Source organism: Pollachius pollachius (genome assembly GCF_949987615.1).
Source record: "Pollachius pollachius genome assembly, chromosome: 3".
NCBI classification, from domain to species: Eukaryota; Metazoa; Chordata; class Actinopteri; order Gadiformes; family Gadidae; genus Pollachius; species Pollachius pollachius.
In genome coordinates this window covers 29,703,487-29,721,244 of record NC_136936.1, presented here as the reverse complement: position 1 = coordinate 29,721,244, position 17,758 = coordinate 29,703,487, and the positions used below count along the sequence as shown (strand labels likewise).

General features: G+C 41.6%; 1 protein-coding gene across 4 annotated transcripts in view; it reads right to left on the bottom strand.

Moving 5' to 3' along the window:
- Window positions 1-17,758, bottom strand: part of fer1l6 (fer-1 like family member 6) — a 135,627-nt gene that overhangs the window by 43,538 nt on the left and 74,331 nt on the right. For all 4 annotated transcript variants that reach the window (XM_079733591.1, XM_079733589.1, XM_079733590.1 and 1 more), the window contains 4 exons: window positions 16,290-16,335; window positions 15,990-16,034; window positions 1,180-1,259; window positions 975-1,103 (listed from right to left, as the gene is read on the bottom strand). In XM_079733591.1, the coding sequence (XP_079589717.1) occupies window positions 975-1,103; window positions 1,180-1,259; window positions 15,990-16,034; window positions 16,290-16,335 (300 nt within the window). The remainder of the gene's footprint in view (window positions 1-974; window positions 1,104-1,179; window positions 1,260-15,989; window positions 16,035-16,289; window positions 16,336-17,758) is intronic.

Sequence of the window (17,758 nt, the reverse complement as noted above, 5' to 3'; positions counted from 1 at the left end):
CAGTACTTTTACACTTTTTGCTTGAGTAAAAGGCTTTAGTGGACACTTCAACTTCTACAGAAGTATTTTCAAACCCTAGTATCTATACTATATATATAGTATCTATACATATATATTCTACATGAGTAATGAATGTGAATACTTTTGACACCTCTGCCGTTCTTCATAGATCTAGCTTTAATTTTCCTCTCCAAGGGCAGCAGATTGATGCATTAAACTTTAAAAAGCCCAACATTTTCTTCCAGGGGAGCATGCCCCTGGACCCCCCTAGAGGGTTGGAGCCACCTACAATAGTCTGAACTTAGTTTGGTAACTTCTGCTAATGGACAAAAAGAAGCTCTGAAGCACTGCAACTGATACTTTTGGGTGATTTCACTCAGTTAGGAACGTCCCAAAACAAAAGGACAATTCCACCAAAGCCTGTGCATTGGTCAATTAAACAAATCACTTGCCTGATTCATTTAAGTGCCCAAGTTCTGTGCTATGTTCAGCAATTATTTAAATTGTAAGTGAACTCCCTTGGTCTGTTCAAATACCTTCAAAATTAGATTAAATAAAGGTGTTTGGGCAGAGAGTTTTGCGTCAACATCAGGTGCTGGCCAGACTCCACATCTTCACACACAAACACACACACACACACACATACACACACAAACACACACACACACACACACACACACACACACACACACACACCACAGTCTCATACAAGAGCCTGAGAGTTTAAGTCTCTCAGCTTGTCCTGAGTAAATAGTGATAATTATTCTTATATCATCAACCTAACTTCCTTGCTACAGTGGATGCTCAAATTCCAACCACCAAAACACCTCCATTTTATGATAAAATCCCAAAATAAGAAGTCACATTTAGATTCATACAACATGTGCATGCAAGTGTGTGTGTGTGTGTGTGTGTGTGTGTGTGTGTGTGTGTGTGTGCGTGTAAGTGTGTAAATGCGTGTATAAATGCATTACCTTGAACTTCCCCACAAATCTCTGGTCATTGGAGCCATCAGAGTCATTGGCCTTGCCCCGGTAGAGGTCAAACGAGGTCACCCAGTCATCGAACGGACCGAACACCACCTCCAGCTCCTTATCATACAGCTACACATACAGACAACAATATAAGAGGATATATGTGTTTAACAGCGTATATGTGGGAGTGGGAGCGTGTGTGTACCTGTAGTGTAGCTAGTTTGGTTGGGGTCAGCTCTCCTTTTGTTTTCTGCTTCTTCTTCTCTGTATCTGATTGGCTGCTGACTGTCAAATCAAAAGCATCACAGCTAAAATAAATAACAGCTATAAATAAACCATGACTTCTGTCCTGTTTGGGATGTGGCCTCGGAAAAGCAAAGGTTACAGATGTAATTTGGCCTGGTGCCTAGGCTGTGAGGGTCAGGCTGACTTTAGAGACGTCAGAGAACCCGATGCAGTCGTTTGTGAATCATAATATCGCCTGGAGGCGCACACAGCTTTTGGCCGTGATAATATGTATTATATGATATAGATATCTATGTATTATATGATATTATTTGGATATAGAGCTCCAGGACTGTAACGCAAGTGTTGTACACTTCTTTGTTATTTTGATAACAATTCTGCTGTTGGTGTTATGGCGCATAACACGTTGGATTCTCGTCTCTGGTATTTCCACAATGAGACTGGTAGTGGGGGTTTTCTCAGCCATGGTTGAGAAGGAATTGGCTGAAAGGAACTTTGGCTTTGAATGCCTGAAGTACATGAACCATGATATGGAGGAGAAAGGGATTGTCTCCCGCTTGAGCCCCGCTTCCCGCGGAGCCCCTTTCTCCTCCATGTCGTGGTTCAGTCTACTTCAGATTGATGTGGATGTGGAAGAACCAGAGACGTCGGAGAACCCGACGCAGTCGTTTGAGATTAATAATATCATCTGGAGGCGCACACAGCGTTTGGCCGTGATAATATGTACTATATGATATAGATATCTATGTATAATATGATATTATTTAGATATCGAGCTCCAGGTCTCCCGCCGGAGCACCCGGAGTGTTCTAGATTATTTACAGAACACGGCCAAAGGCTGTGTGTGCCTCGCCATTGCGATGCATCCACTTTTAACAGAGCGCATGGTATCGTGGCCGCAAGCTGCTCAGGGCCATACCCCCGACCTCCTCCTTGACCCTCGTCTCTCCTCCTCATTTGCATTAAAGCTACAGACACTGAAACGGCGCGTTTGGGGAAAGCTCATTGTGTGACTGGCTCGGAGTGGCTGTAATTCTGCACCACGGCTGAATTTTGGGAACGTCTTCAAATACTGTGTTAGGGGCCAACTAATATCTATATTAAAGTATCCATAAAGTAGCATGCTATGGGACCTTTAAAGCCAACGTAACAACTGCAGCCATGGCTCTGTGTGGCGTAGGAGCATCTACAGAACTCTTGTTTTGCCACAACCGAATAAAATACTTCAGCAAACTGTAAAATGGGATACAAAGTTTGAGGTGCATGACTTACAGACGCGATGTAGAATGAGTTTTTTTGACTTAATTACTCCTTTTAACATTGCTGTGGTGTCAATTATATTAAAAGTGTTTTATAATAATAATATAATACTATAATCTTACTACTATAATAGCAGGCCTGTCGCACCAGTTACTCATGTTTGCATGTGCCAAGCAGCCTGCAGCTAACACACACACACAGCACGCGCGAACGCATACATACACCGCAAGCAAGCACATACACACCGCATACACACACCGCACATGCACACAAACATACACACACACACACGCACCCGCACACACCGCACGTCAAGACACCGTACTTCAAGAGAAAGGCAGCGACACACTCGCCGAGCTAAGATGTTATGTTTTTATACATAAGGGCTCCGCCATCGACACACGCGCAGGTAAGAACACACACGCATACACCGCAGCGACACTCGCCCAGGTAAGACGTTACCCGTTACCCTCTACTTTGACCCGAGGGTCAAAGTAGATTTTCAACATTTGGACCGTTAACATTTATATTTTCATGAGTTTTACAATCCAAATATAATGTTTTTCACAAGCCAAAACATTGTTTCCCCAGTAATGCCTGAGGGTTTGACTAATTCCTGGAACAATCATTACCCTCCCGTAAGGTTCTTATACAAAGGAAACGTTGTTCACTCCAGTAAATAGGACGGACCTTAGCTTCGACTTGACAACGGGAGGTATTCTAGTCCACTCAGCTATGAGCCAGAGAGCTAACGTTATGCATTGCACATATTTATAATTCGAAATTCGTCCCAATTCGTCCCCATTCGTCCCTTTATACCACAGATACTATAGGGTCTAGAGCATTGGTTCTCAAAGTGCGGCCCACAGAAACATTCCTGTCTGCCCGCAATGACATACAGATGTAAGTTATAATTATTATTTTTTTTTTTTTAATTATTATATCAATATTTATTTAAACAAAAATAAATAAATATAAAGAGAAAGGTCGACTCTCGCTAGCTTTCAATTAAATCCTTTTACATTTGTTAGTTGTAATCCTACTGTACATTACTGAAAGGATGAACCTCAGTTTCGTGATTTAGACCTAGACCTGTTGTGTCTTTTATGTGTTGAAACCGTGGCGCTGATAAAAATTCAGGAATATTAACCGGCATTACAAATCCAAACACAGATCCTTCGAGGAAAAGTATCCCCATAAGTCAGAAGAAGCGTGGAAAATATCCGTGCTGAGAGCTGAGTATGAGAGGTCTACGCGAGTCTTCACACACTCATTTACAGGCCAGTAACGTGCAAATGAATGCTCACTTAAGATTGCATGGATTTTAGGGCAACATAAAAAAACTTTCAGTGTCGCGACAGTTGTTGTAATCCGACTGTACATTACTTTGAACGGATGAACCTCAGTTTCTTGATTTCGACCTCACTTGACCTCACTCCCAGAGGTCCACGGTGCAATGTTTCTTTTCACCACTGGGATGCTGACGGCGTTTCCCGCCAATTTCTTTTTCCTTTGGCGGCCCTCAATCAAATTTTGGGTTCCTAAATTGGCCCTCAGCTGCCAAAACTTTGAGAACCCCTGGTCTAGAGCATATAACCGCGTTGTCTGATTAGTTAAATAATTTTTCACAATTTACCAGCTCTCGTTTTGAAGACCGAATCAACTCGCCATTCGTTTCAATGGGAATCGCGACGGTCTATACTTTCAACATAAAGTGTACATATTTATAATTTGAAATTCGTCCCAGCCTTTATACCACAGATACTATAGGGTCTATAGCAGGCATCTCCAAACGGCGGACTGCGGTTCGGGTCCGGACCAAGTGACGGTCCTATCCGGACCCATGACCAATTTAAAATAATCCATTTTTTTTTCCTGATTTTTTTTATTTATATTTCACTATACAAAGCATGATTATGTTAATAAATACATTTCTCACTGAAATACAAATTGAAAGGCAGAATAGTCCGTAGTACAGCATAAAAACAGCTAAAAGCAATGATCTTCACAGAGCGAAGATCATGCACTCACCAAACTCCCCCCCTCCCTCCGTCTGTCACGGCATGTGCGTAATAGCGTCACTCAAAAAATAGCCAATCAAATCATTTGTTTACCAGAAGAGCAATTTGGAATAAGAAAATGGCTTGCTCGAAAATTAGGAAAGTTGACCACGAAAACAGACATTTTAAAGATGAATGGACTGACCAATACATGTTCATTCTCCCGCAAGGCAGTACTAAACCTTTGTTGTGTCTTTTATGTGTTGAAACCGTGGCGCTGATAAAAAGCGGGAATATCAACCGTCCTTACAAATCCAAACACAGATCCTTCGAGGAAAAGTATCCCCATAAGTCAGAAGAAGCGTGGAAAATATCCGTGCTGAGAGCTGAGTATGAGAGGTCTACGCGAGTCTTCACACACTCATTTACAGGCCAGTAACGTGCAAATGAATGCTCACTTAAGATTGCATGGATTTTGGGGCAACATAAAAAAACTTTCAGTGTCGCGACTGTTGTGAAGGAGTGCTTGAACGCCGCTGCCGAGACGTTACTTGAAGGTAAACAAAGGGATGAATTGTGTGAAAAAATAAAGCAAATCCCAATGTCAGCTGCAACGACAACCAGAAAATCCGAAATGTTATCAGATGACGCACTGTCAAAGCTTGATGCGGCTGTTCAGAGTGCCCCATCCTTAGCCATTGATGAGTCTTCAGATGTAACGAATAATGCCCAGTTTTTGGTTTATGTGTGATTTTTTTCATCAAGACAGGAAAGAGATCTGTGAGGACCTGTTGGGTCTAACACCACTTGAGACAGACACAAGACGAGAAGATATTTATGAGGCTATTAACGAGATGCTGTCAAAGAGGGGGATTGATCTAACAATGGTTGTCTCAGTCACTACAGATGGGGTACCTGTTTTGCTTACTTGAAATGTAGGCCTAGTGTACCTGTTTTGCTTACTTGAAATGAAGACCTAATGCTCTTTTTGTGTTTATTTGAAATGTAGGCCTGGTTTACCTGTTTTGCTTATTTGAAATGTAGGCCTGGTGTACCTGTTTTGCTTACTTTAAATGTAGGCCTAATGCACTTCGTGTTTATTTGAAGTGTAGGCCTTATGCACTTTTTATGTTTGCTCGAAATGCAGGCCTAATGTACCTGTTTTGTTTATTTGAAATGTTAATGTGCATTACTTTGTCCTACTTGTTTTTCATGGTTAAAAGTAAGCTATTTGGAAATTGAAAATAAATACATCTGAAATTATAAGGAAATATGCTGTGTTGATTGTATTTGGCAAAAGTAGGCTATGAGGACGTAGTAGGTTAGAGGTTCGGACCTCTCTTGGAAGGAATTTTTAGTAACTGGACCATGTTCAATTTCAATTGAAGACCCCTGGTCTATAGCATATAACCGCGTTTTCTGATTACAGTTGAATGCATTTTTCACAATTTACCAGCTCTCGTTTTGAAGGCTGAACAGACAATTTGACTGGAACTACTTAGCAGGTAGTTATTTTTTTGCGTTTAAGATATTAAGTGATTTCTTGCCGATTATCCATGGCTGCCTTTGTGAATGCTGGCACACATAGAATAATCGATTATTCGTTCATACCACCCACTGATTATTCAACCATGAAAAATTTGAGTTATTCACATCCCTAATCGACACACGTGCAGGTAAGAACACACACGCACGCACCGCAGCGACACTCGCCCTTAAACTGTCATGGCCACAGTTGTGGTGCTGTGTGTTCACCCCCTGTGTCGGCCACACTCCCTGTCTGTATCTAGGCTTTGCCTGCCACTCTCAACTGCTCACACCTGGCCTGCATCAGCTCATCAACTCCCCTTCAAATACACCTGGTTTCCCTGCAGTCATCACCTGATTGTACTTTGAGATACTGTGGTAGTTACTTGTACCTGGCTCCAGTATATACACTTTTCTAGTTGTTTATCCTGCTGAAATCTTGTGCCTCACCTTTGTTCTCTTTGCCTATAGTTTTTGTGAACCTACACCTCCAGCCTGCTTGACTCCCTCCAGCCTGATGCGCCCCACTCTCCAACCTGCCTCCTGCCTCACTCCTGGATATACAAAATAAACCTGTTCACCTTCACTCCAACTCCTGTCCAGTCTCTGTGTTCTGCTCTTGGGTTCAGCAGCTATCGCTCCTCTAACATAAACACAACGGTTCCGCCATCGACACACGCCCAGGTTAGAACACACACACGCACGCACAAACACCGCAGCGACACTCGCCCAGGTAAGACGTTATGTTTTTAAACATAACTACTCCACCATCGACTCACGTGGCTAGGTAAGAACACACACGTTCACAGCGCAGCGACACACTCGCCCAGGTAAGACGTTATGTTTTTAAACATAAAGGCTCCGCTGTCGACAAACTCTCCCAGGTAACACGTTCTGTCTATAGACTGTAGAAATTGCAATAAAAGAAGGGAAGAGACAATTTCTCACCTCGACAAGCAACGGCGTGTCATTCATTTTGTAATATTAAAAACGTTAAATTCAAACATCGCACCAACCGGAATAGCAACACATAAGTCACTTGATCTTAAAGAGACAATGTCCCTATAACACAGAATGAAAACTTGTCAATAACACAGTATGGTGAATCATGTCTATGGGGTCCACCACAAGACTACACTTTGTTGCTCAAACTTAAAATCTCTCCTCCTTGAGATCCCCAAATGTCTTGCGATATTGATATCCCCCCCACCCCCCTGCAGACTTTTTTAGTTGTTTTATTTTTCTTATGTTTTGTGTGTATGCTATGCGTGACTGTAGGCTACTGCTGCCTGTCTTGGCCAGAACACTGGAAGAGATGTTTAATCTCAATGATTATTATTTTCAACTAACCACTAGTAGTTGCCTAGCATTTTTAAATGTCAATGCACTCATCAGCCCTGAATAATAGTAAAAGCTATTTAATAATTGATTTGTTCGCTGAATGGTTAAAAAATATTTAAATGTTGGCACTGCTTTTAAGAGTCATTTGTGGTGAACGAATGTTATACGTTGTAAAATTATAGGCAAAATGTTTTATGCGCTCAGAAATTTGTTACACTATTGACTGGGGTTTCCACATTATTGCTATGGGTTTAAATACAACTAGAGGTTACCCAAGCGACCAAGGAAATGTCATGAGTCCTATGCCTCTGACAGGGGCTTTGTTCTTCAACAATGAGTCTTTTTTATCCCCCCCCCCCCCCCCCCACACACACACACACAGAAATTAGTTTAACAGTAGATGCCATTAATGTGTGAGTTTCGGCCCTGCAAAAACAAGAGGTGTACTACGCTTAAGAGCAATTACTGTAATTGACACTGTGATGTCATCGAATTAACTATTGACAAAAACCTGCATAGAAACTTTAATAGAGAGGTGTCCTCTAGCTGCCTGGCAAGTTTACAATTCCCAGGACCTTCTGAAGTGGACTTGTGATTGAAAGAATAATGAAAGTGAATTAGCATATTTGGAATATGGAATTACTCTACCATGTTTTGCGCAATCAAAATCCCATCTTGCGATTTGAATCACACATGTATATACACTCTACCAAAGTCTTCCAAATTAAACAGAGAAATCTATTCAGATTGACTTTATGGGTCCAAGAGGTAAAAAGCATTGAACTCTACCTCAATCAGGGCGGTGGGCTGATCGTTTGACTTTGACCAGGATTTGCAGCGGCACCTATAGGCCAAATCAAAGCACTAAAACATTTTTGGAGATCTGCTTACCGGCAATACAAAAGTTGTTGCCTTATTGAAAACTTTTTAGCTATAAGCTTTACCAATTCAATATAATAATATTACCGTAACCCTAAAATATCAATAGGTATGCACAGATACTGTGAATACCTAATCTTACTATTATAATAGCAGGCCTGTCAGAAAAGTTTTTCCTCCACACTTCAGTCCAGTGCATATTTGCCAAGCAGAATGCATCTCACATGCATAAACAGCACGCACACACACACACGCACGCACGCACGCACGCACGCACGCACGCACGCACGCACACAGCGCACGCTCAGGTGCGGACGCAAAAGTTGCAAGACAACATTTCTGGGGGTATTAAGGGGTGCTAAATCCAAATCTGCTGTTAATGAAGCTCAAAAATGTCCCAAAATGCCTCAAAATTTAGAAATCCAACATGGCCGCCACTGCCAGGCTGAAATTTTTTTGTATATATCTTTGACTAAACAAGGTACAAACATGAATTAAATGTGCTTTTGTAAGTTTTCCTACATGGGCAATTCAATGCCATTTTCAGATTTGAGATGTAATGTGAAAAAACTGCTTATATATTGCAAAAATAGTTGTTTTTAACTATGAATAATTACTCAGTTATTATTATTATCCGGCTACTTTTACTTAGTTTGTGTTTTGTTTTGAGGTAAAATGTGTCAAATGTGCTGTGATGGAATCTTTGCCATCCCCAATATCACCCCACCCCACCCCCCAAGCTTATTCTTTCTCGCACTTCTCAGAACGGCTGATCGGATACATGAGACAGTTAACAGGTAAAGTCATGTTCAGTGTATATTTTGATAATGTGACATGTTTTATGTAGTTTAAATAATTGAAGTATATATTTTAGCATTTTTGATCACTAAAAGAAGCCTAACTAGCTAATGTTAGCCAGCTAGTTGCTGGGATTAGCTTACGTTAGTGGCTAGCTAACATTACTGGCTCAATGAGCTAGTAAATGAATACATATTGATGTCTTAGACTTTGCATTCGTATTCTAAGAAAACTCACTCTTTCTTGTTGGTCTGAATTAGTCAATTGGCGTCAGAAACCATGGCTGAAGCAATACACTATACCCAAAAAAGCTTAATGTCATCAGAGCCACAGTTGCATGTATCATATGCCAGGAAGACAATAAGCAAAATCTCATGCCAGTTAGTAAGGATGGCCTCCAGTCAGCTGACACTATAAGACAACGGATGAATTTACGTTATGACAATTTCCGAGATGCAACCAATCGACTTACTGAGATACTTCAAGGAGACTTGCCTCAGCAATTCTTATGGCATAGGGACTGCCAAGCAAAATACATGAATTAACGTGAAATAGAAAGGAAATTGAAGGCAGAATTAAAAAAAGATACCAAACTGCATACATTCCAACTCCGCAAAATGTTAGTCTACGGAGCAAAATCTCTTTGTAAATTGTAAATTATAGCCATAATTTATAATTTACAATTTACACTTTATACTTTACACTTTTATAATTTATAATTTATGCTGTTTATACCGTCTATATTTGATTTCCCTATTTGTTGTTGTTGTTGTTGTGTTTGTCTTGTTTTCTCCTTACTTTTAGCATTTCGTTTAGCGTTTACCCTTGGCGTCTACTTTTGTTTGTATTAATACTTTGTATTCTTATTGTATTGTATTTTATTTATTTTAATCCTGTGTTTTTTCCACTGCTGCTGGGCTATTGTAACAAACTAAATTATCCTACGGGGTATTAATAAAGTTGTATTGTACCGCCAATCGATTCGAAGCAGTGTATCTTTTGGCAACAAGATCATAAAGAAAAACGACATCTCATACAATAAATGAAAGTCAGCAGCAGAAACCTACAAGCAGCAAAGTGTGATTCATTCTTAAGAGTGTGACTAGCTTGTGTAACATATCTTATAGCTGCAGAAGGAAGTTATCACATGACTTGCAAGAACAGGTATGATTGTAGGACCAAACGTATGGAGCCACATCTGAGCAGGGACATGTCATTAGAGTGGATCTGCCAGGAACTTGAACAATCAGCAAATCAAGCGGATATTCTGGGTCTTGCATATGTGTGGGACGGTACTCTACACTAGCTAATGAGGCTCAATTAGATAGCCCATCTAGATTTCTAAGCCGAAGGAACTCCTTCAAGGAACAAATAGCTGATTGTCTTGAGGGCATATACGACTTTGTTGTACTGCATGATCAGCCTCGAAATGAACCTCGTACTGTCTTGGTTCCATCCAGATACCGGCATATTCCCTTATCAACAATGTTGAAAGATGACACCTCCAATATTCATAGAGTGATTCCTACATTCAAACATAAGGATCAAGATATGTTCCTGAACATGGTGCATGTGTCATTGCGGATCCGAAGAGATAAGACATACATCCAAAACAAGAGGGGATAGACTTAGACAGTGAAAACAGAGCAATAGACAGCATGCCCAACTGTTCCTCAACTTGTTACTAGGTGGTCAGTGCCTGCTGGAGGATGACGTTGAAGGTTATAATAAGATCACAGCAAAACGACAGCTTAGAGTCCTCAGCATTGCACAGGGTCTTATGTACGCAGCTAGTGGAGACAAGTTCATCACTCCGAAGAACATAGGACCGGCCAGTACCTTTCATCAAGCTACAGGTTCAAAGGAGTTGGTGAACATGTTTCACCAGGCAGTTCATGTTATGAGTTGCCGTGAGGTAATCAAACTTGACACTGCACTGGCTATGATGATGATGGGGGATGATGGTGCCATTGTTCCAAAAAATCAGGGTCGCTTTGTTCATTTTTCAGCGGACAATGTTGACATCAACAAATACACTCTGGAAGGAAAAGGAAACCCTCAACATCCCCAAGGCAATGACTGATATCATACCTGCACCAAAAAGAGGAATCACAGAGCGGCCAATCATTGGTGTATTAGCAGCAGATTGTTTCACACGGTCATCTGAAGAATTTCCCGCAGCACAGAAAGCACAAGCTACAGACATAGCCTTCTTCATGTCCAGGACAGCTCAAAAACCAAAGCCTTCCTGGACATTGTATAATCAAAAGGCAAGCACAGTCAACCCAGATAAAACTACCGTAGGGTACCTACCTATCATCCAGGCTCCTGCATCTGAACTCGATATACTGAACACAGTCGTCAAGCGACTGCTCCATGTCTCCAAATCAGTAGAACAACAGCATGTCCTTCTGACAGTGGATGAGGCACTTTATTCAAAGTTGCAGTGGTCAGTAGAAGAATACAAGGACATGCTTATACCTTGCCTTGGAGGCCTTCACATTGCCATGAACTTCCTGGGTGTGATAGGACAAAACACTGTTGATTCTGGCCTGAGGGAGCTAAGGGTCAAGCGTGATCTTCTGGGAGCAAATGCTGCTCAGCATGTCACGGCAGGAAAGGGGTATGCATGTGCCATGAGGACCCACAAGCTTACCATGCAGGCTCTTTGGCAACTGCTACTCCCACAGCTTTACACATATCTGGATGAGGTTGGTGTTACACTGAGAGCTGAACTCACCGACCTCTGCCAGTCCATAGAGGCTGATAGAATCGCACAAATGGTCGACAAAAGACCGATAAAGACCGATTCTAGCAGCCCTTGAAAGAGTTTCCTGCATGACTTGCAGTTGATGATCTGAATACTGCATTCTGGTGGGACTATATGACTATTGTCAGCATCCTACTCTGTTTCACAAGAGCGCAACATGATGGATTGAGGGATCTCCACCTGTATGCTTTCAAACGTATGCTGCCCTTCTTATTCAAGTATGATCATATAAACTACGCCAGATGGGGAACTGTGTACCTGGCTGAGATGTCTGCTCTTCAACCAGAAATCCTCCTAGAGTTTCAGAAAGGCAAATTCGTGGTAAAACGCAGTGATCGGCGCTTCTATCAGGTTTCAGCAGATCAAAGTACAGAGTGGCTAAACGCTACAGGAAAAAAGAGTGAAGGCCTAGTAGGTATCCCCAAGATAGCAGCATCCCTCAGTAGATGGACACTGTCGTTTAATCTGAGAACAGTCATAGCTTCTCAGACAACAGCGATTCTGAGAATGACAACAGATGATGAAGACGATGAGTACACACACAAAGAGTGCACAAAGAGTAGAATGGAAAGAGATGACGTGGATGAAAGCAGAATATGTCAATCAAGAGCACGGTGTGTTTCAAGATGGTGGGGACACACTCAAGAACATAATGAACAAGGACGTGGTCACACCCCAAATTCAAGAATCTCTGCTTGGTTCAAATCACCTTGAAGAGGCACAAATGAAAGTGTTTCTGGACAAACGTCTGTGTGAACCTACAGATAGTGACCAGCACAAGGATCTGAAGTCACCCATTCGAAAGAACAAAGCCAAAACATTTGCTAGTTTGTATGAAGTCGTGCAACTTTCCAAGATCAAGCCAAACATCATCAAAGTGGACAGGCTGATTCTATAAAGGCTCATCACAGCTTACAGACCAGGTCGCAAGGTAGACCTAGAAAATATTCTCCAGCATGAACTCACATTCCACCAACAAATCTGTTTTAGGAAATATACTGACAAAACATATCCAAACCCCTGCAGATGTGCCCCTTAAGGAACCCAGCTGCTTTCTTATTGATGGCCGAGCACTTGTAATGGCACTTGGGAAGCCACCTGACATTACAACATTCGGCAACAATGCCAACAAGGTTGCTGACACAGTGTTGAAGATGGAAGAGAAGTACCAGAGGGTTGATGTAGTCTTCGGCAGGTACCATGACGAATCCGTGAATGACTCTGTTCCACTTTCAGCAGACTGGTCGAGCTTCATGGCACTGGAGGAGATCAAAGCAGATCTTGCTTGACTACTCTCAAACCATCTGATAGAACGAAGCCCAAAAGATGAGCCTGTGGTTGTAGTGTCAGGTGGGTTTGCTGAAGCGACCACTGTCAAGTCATCAGATCCAGAACTTGAAATCTCCTCTCTGAGTGCTGACCATGAGGAGGTTGATACACAACTGATTTTGCATTGCATCCAGGCTCCTATGGACACAATAGTTATGACATGCTTCTTCCACTTCTAGCACATCATGACAGAATCGGATGTACCCATTTCCACATGAAAGCCGGGACATCAAAGGATCCAAAGTATTTTCCAGTACATGACATTCGCAAGTTACTATCTGATGATCAAGTGGACACACTCCTTGCCTTCCATGCCATCAGTGGCTGTGATAGTGTGTCTCAGATCAGCGGTCACGGGAAGAAAACAGCATGGCAGGTGTTCTAGCAACATTACACCGATCTTACTGGCCTCACAGAAGGTATTGTGAATTCAACAGAGAAATTAATCTGTAGGATGTATGGTGTGCCCGAGGTTGATACATGCAACAAAGCGAGTGAAGTTGTTTTGCAAAGGTCGTCCACAAGTGACTCTGCCTCCAACCTCAGATGCAGTGAAGTTTCATATCATGTGGCAACAGTAGATTAAGCGGGATAACGGATTTCACGGCGTTAGACTATCCAAAGTTAATACAATTCACTTTGTGTCGTGGCCGCTTTACCATCTAGAACGTGTATTAACTTTGGACAGTCTCCTAGTCCATTATCCCTTACATAACTGAGGGAAAAAAGTAACAAAGGAACAAAATATTTTTAAGGATAACTGTAACATGTATTCCAATGTACCTGTATTTGTACTGGTTGTAATCTTTCTATTCTATTATTTTCTATTCAGAAGAGTCAAATGGAATGTATAGACGCATGCAACTGAAGGAAACTTGACAACACTTGCCAGAACACTAAAGAGTACTGCGAATAAGCTGCCACTGTAACTTCTACTGGAATATAGTTCAATGAATAGAACCATGACATATGGATCTTCCTGCTTTTGGATCTTATTTGATTGACAACTTCTTTGTCACTAATGACCACCCTTTTCTCTCTAATTGTGTGATTTTCAAGCTGATTATTGAAGAAACCTGTGAACATTTAATTCAGGTTTGTACTTGTTGTACATTTGTTTGTACATTTGACCTCAAAACAAAACACAAAGTAAGTAAATGTAGCCTGATAATATTAACAATAATAGTAATAATAATAATAATAATAATAATAACTGAGTAATTATTCATAGTTAAAACAACTATTGTTGTAATATCTAAGCAGTTTCTTCACATTATATCTCAAAGCTGAATATCGCATCGAATTGCCCATGTAGGAAAACTTACAAAAGTACATTTTATTCATGTTTGTACCTTGTTTAGTCAAAACGATATACTGAAAAATAGTTTTCAGCCTGGCGTTGCGGCCATGTTGGATTTCTCAATTTTGAGCCATTTTGGGACATGTTTGAGCTTCATATACAGCATATTTGTATTCAGCACCCCTTAATACCCCTAGAAATGTCATATATTATAAATATTCACAAAATGCCTTCAGGGTTCTGATTTTGTGAAAATTGACCCTGTCGAGACATCTTCCCTTTAACACAGAAAGAAAACATGTCAATAACACAGTATGGTGAATTATGTCTATAGAGTCCACCACAAGACTACACTTTGTTGCTCAAATGTAATATTACTCTCCTCATTTAGCCTCCCAAAATGTCTTGCTATATTGATATCCCCCCTCCCCCCTGCCGACTGTTTTAGCTGTTTTATTTTTCTAATGTTTTGTGTGTATTCTATGTGTGGCAAAAAACATCTTTAACTCTCACGTTGGTAGCCAATGTACAATCCGCAATCTTGCCCTCGCACCCCCCCCCTTCTCCCTCTCCCCCTTCCCCACAAAAGCCTGTGCTTTATTTCACTATAGCTGCTTTCACACATACATGTACGTCCTGATTTATACTCCTGCTATATTCCTGATGGGCCATATGTGTATCCTGAGATTTTTACCCAGAAAATCTCCTAAAAAAAAAAACTAGTAGTATTTTCTCCGTAGGTAATGTAAATAACCTTATATGTGAACGAGGAGTAGAAAGTCTGTATTTCTCACACAACTTGAGAGGGGGTGTTAATGACGCTTCGGTCTGCATTTGCAGGTCATTGAGTGGCACCCTAAATGATATTCATCCTGTTGCCTTTTTATCGCTGAATGGTTAAAAAATATTTTAATGTTGGCACTGCTTTTCATTCATTCGTTTTAGTTAGTTAGTTATTAAGTTAAGTTGCTGCCTTAGCTGTTTTTACACTTTTATTTCACTAAGGTGCTTCTGTAAATGTACACAATATTCAGTTACAGAAGAAGCTGTTATTATTTTCAACTAACCAATAGTAGTTGCCACCCTAGAACTAGAAAGACATAATAATAATAGATCATGAGTTCATGAGTTAATCAGTAAATTTATTAAAGAGCTAGGGTAGGCCCCTTCTTTTAGACGAATTTCTTGTTATATCTGCCCAAATTTGGAAGCATCAATATATCAAATGCTCTGACGAAAAGAAAACTGTAGTACCTGTGGCGGTCGCAGGCCAGACAGACGCTGTCTGTCTAGCTGCCGTTTGTCTGCCCATGCACTTACTGACCGGAATCTTCCACAGGCAGACCCATCGCTAAAGCTGGGGTGCTAAATATAGCGTGCTAAAGCTAGCGCACTAAAGCTAGCCCTAGTCCCGTATTTAGGGGGGATGTGGGGCTTTAAAAGGGAGGCCTGAAGGGAGGGCGGGACTTTCTCTGTTGGACAATTTCTTCAAATTGCCTAGACCAACTTTATTATGAGATATGACAATGGGATAAAGAGATAATGTTGAGTTGAAGTTTTCTCACCCAAACCAGCGACGCTGTCACTCAGAAGATTCTGGAAAGAAGAAGCTGCAAAATACGACAATATGCGTGTGAATGGAGGGAAATGTGGTCACTCAAAGGGCTATACAATCTGTTCAATTTGTACAATCCCAGAAGTTTGGTACACAGAGGCACCATGCAGGGGACGGCTGTCAGGAGCAGGGCTAGTGGGGCACCTGGCACCTAACAATCCAACCAGCAACTCTCCGCTTGACACCATCTGCTCTACCTCTGAAATATGTGTGCGTTGGCGTGGGTGTGTGGGTGTGTGTGTGGGTGTACCTTTATCAAACACCTGGGGGAAGGGATGAACTTCTTTCCGTCTGGACTGAAACAAAAAGACAACAATAAAAATACATTAAATAGATTATGCAATGCTCATTTCTCTCTACCTGCTGTAGTCTCTCTCTCTCCCTCTGGTAGAGGAGGTAAACAGACCTGTGTGGAGGGTGAATGGTTTTATATGACTATTCTATTTTTAATGAATCCACGTTTTACCAATGATAATCAGAAGGTTACAGAAGGGGGATAGGTTTACAGGGCCACTGCCTGGTCCCTGGGCTTGTGACGCAAATAAGCACATAAGCTGCAATATCCAAACATAGCCACAAGGGAGCAGCACCAAAAATATAAGCTGTAATAACTGCACACAGTCACAAGAGGAGCAGGACCAACATATAAGCTGTAATAAGTGCACATAGCCACAATATGGCAGCGTCATCACACATATGAGGAAGCCGGAGGCGGGATCTCAAAACCTTAGCCAATCAGAGCACGTAATACGTCACATAGCCCACGCCTAATCCATATTTAAACAGCTGCATGCCCCAAGTGGGGCAGAAACATATGGTAGCTCATTTGCATAGATGACCAGCTGAGTGTCTCTCCACGCATGTATATTCAATTTCCCTCCTTTTGCTTCATAGTTACCACACCGAAACTTTACCAAATAAAATGAGTTAAAAGCGATCCTGATTCGATTACCATTTCTAAAAGAACACAACAATTTGGTGACCCTGATGTGATTCTAAAGAAGGACCGAGGTCCGAGACTCGGAGACGTGCGGCGGGCGCGACGCTCAGCATCCCTTCCACAGGCGCCACATAACAGGTAATCAGAACCTATTGTCTAAAAGACTGAATCTGCATAGGATTAGACATTGGAATATTAGGTGAAAGTGTTGTTGAGCCACCGTCCTGTCGCGACGCTCCGTAGTCCCGGTCCTGGGATTAGAAAAGCATAACTTGATGTAAAGATAAACGATCGCAGAGAACTCTGAAGGAGATTTAATTAAAATAATAAGATCATATAGAGGAAGCAAAGGGCCAGAATTGTATAATTGGGACTGTGACAGACGTCCGGCCCAAATCGGCCTATCAAAAGTCGTTGGCGGACGGCTGGCTATATAATCATACCATGAGAGATCTCCGGAAAATAAGGCCGTTGGCAGACACCGGGCAATCAGACCGTGAGTGCTCTGGTCCAGAATAGATAGGCTATTGCCTCTCCCCGTTGTATTTCCAGTTGTGATAAGACGTTGGTTTGGAAGTCATATTCCTAGCAGTAGTAAGACATGCTCTAGTCACACAACAAACTGCTAACCACAAGGGGCTGAAGCTTGGAGAACATATTCCTGGCGGTTGTAAGAATTGCTAACCCTAAGGGGCCTAGGTTTGGAATAGACACTCCTAGCGGTTTTAATGTTATGTTGACTGAGTACGAAAGCAAGGTTTTACAACTGTGCGTATAGA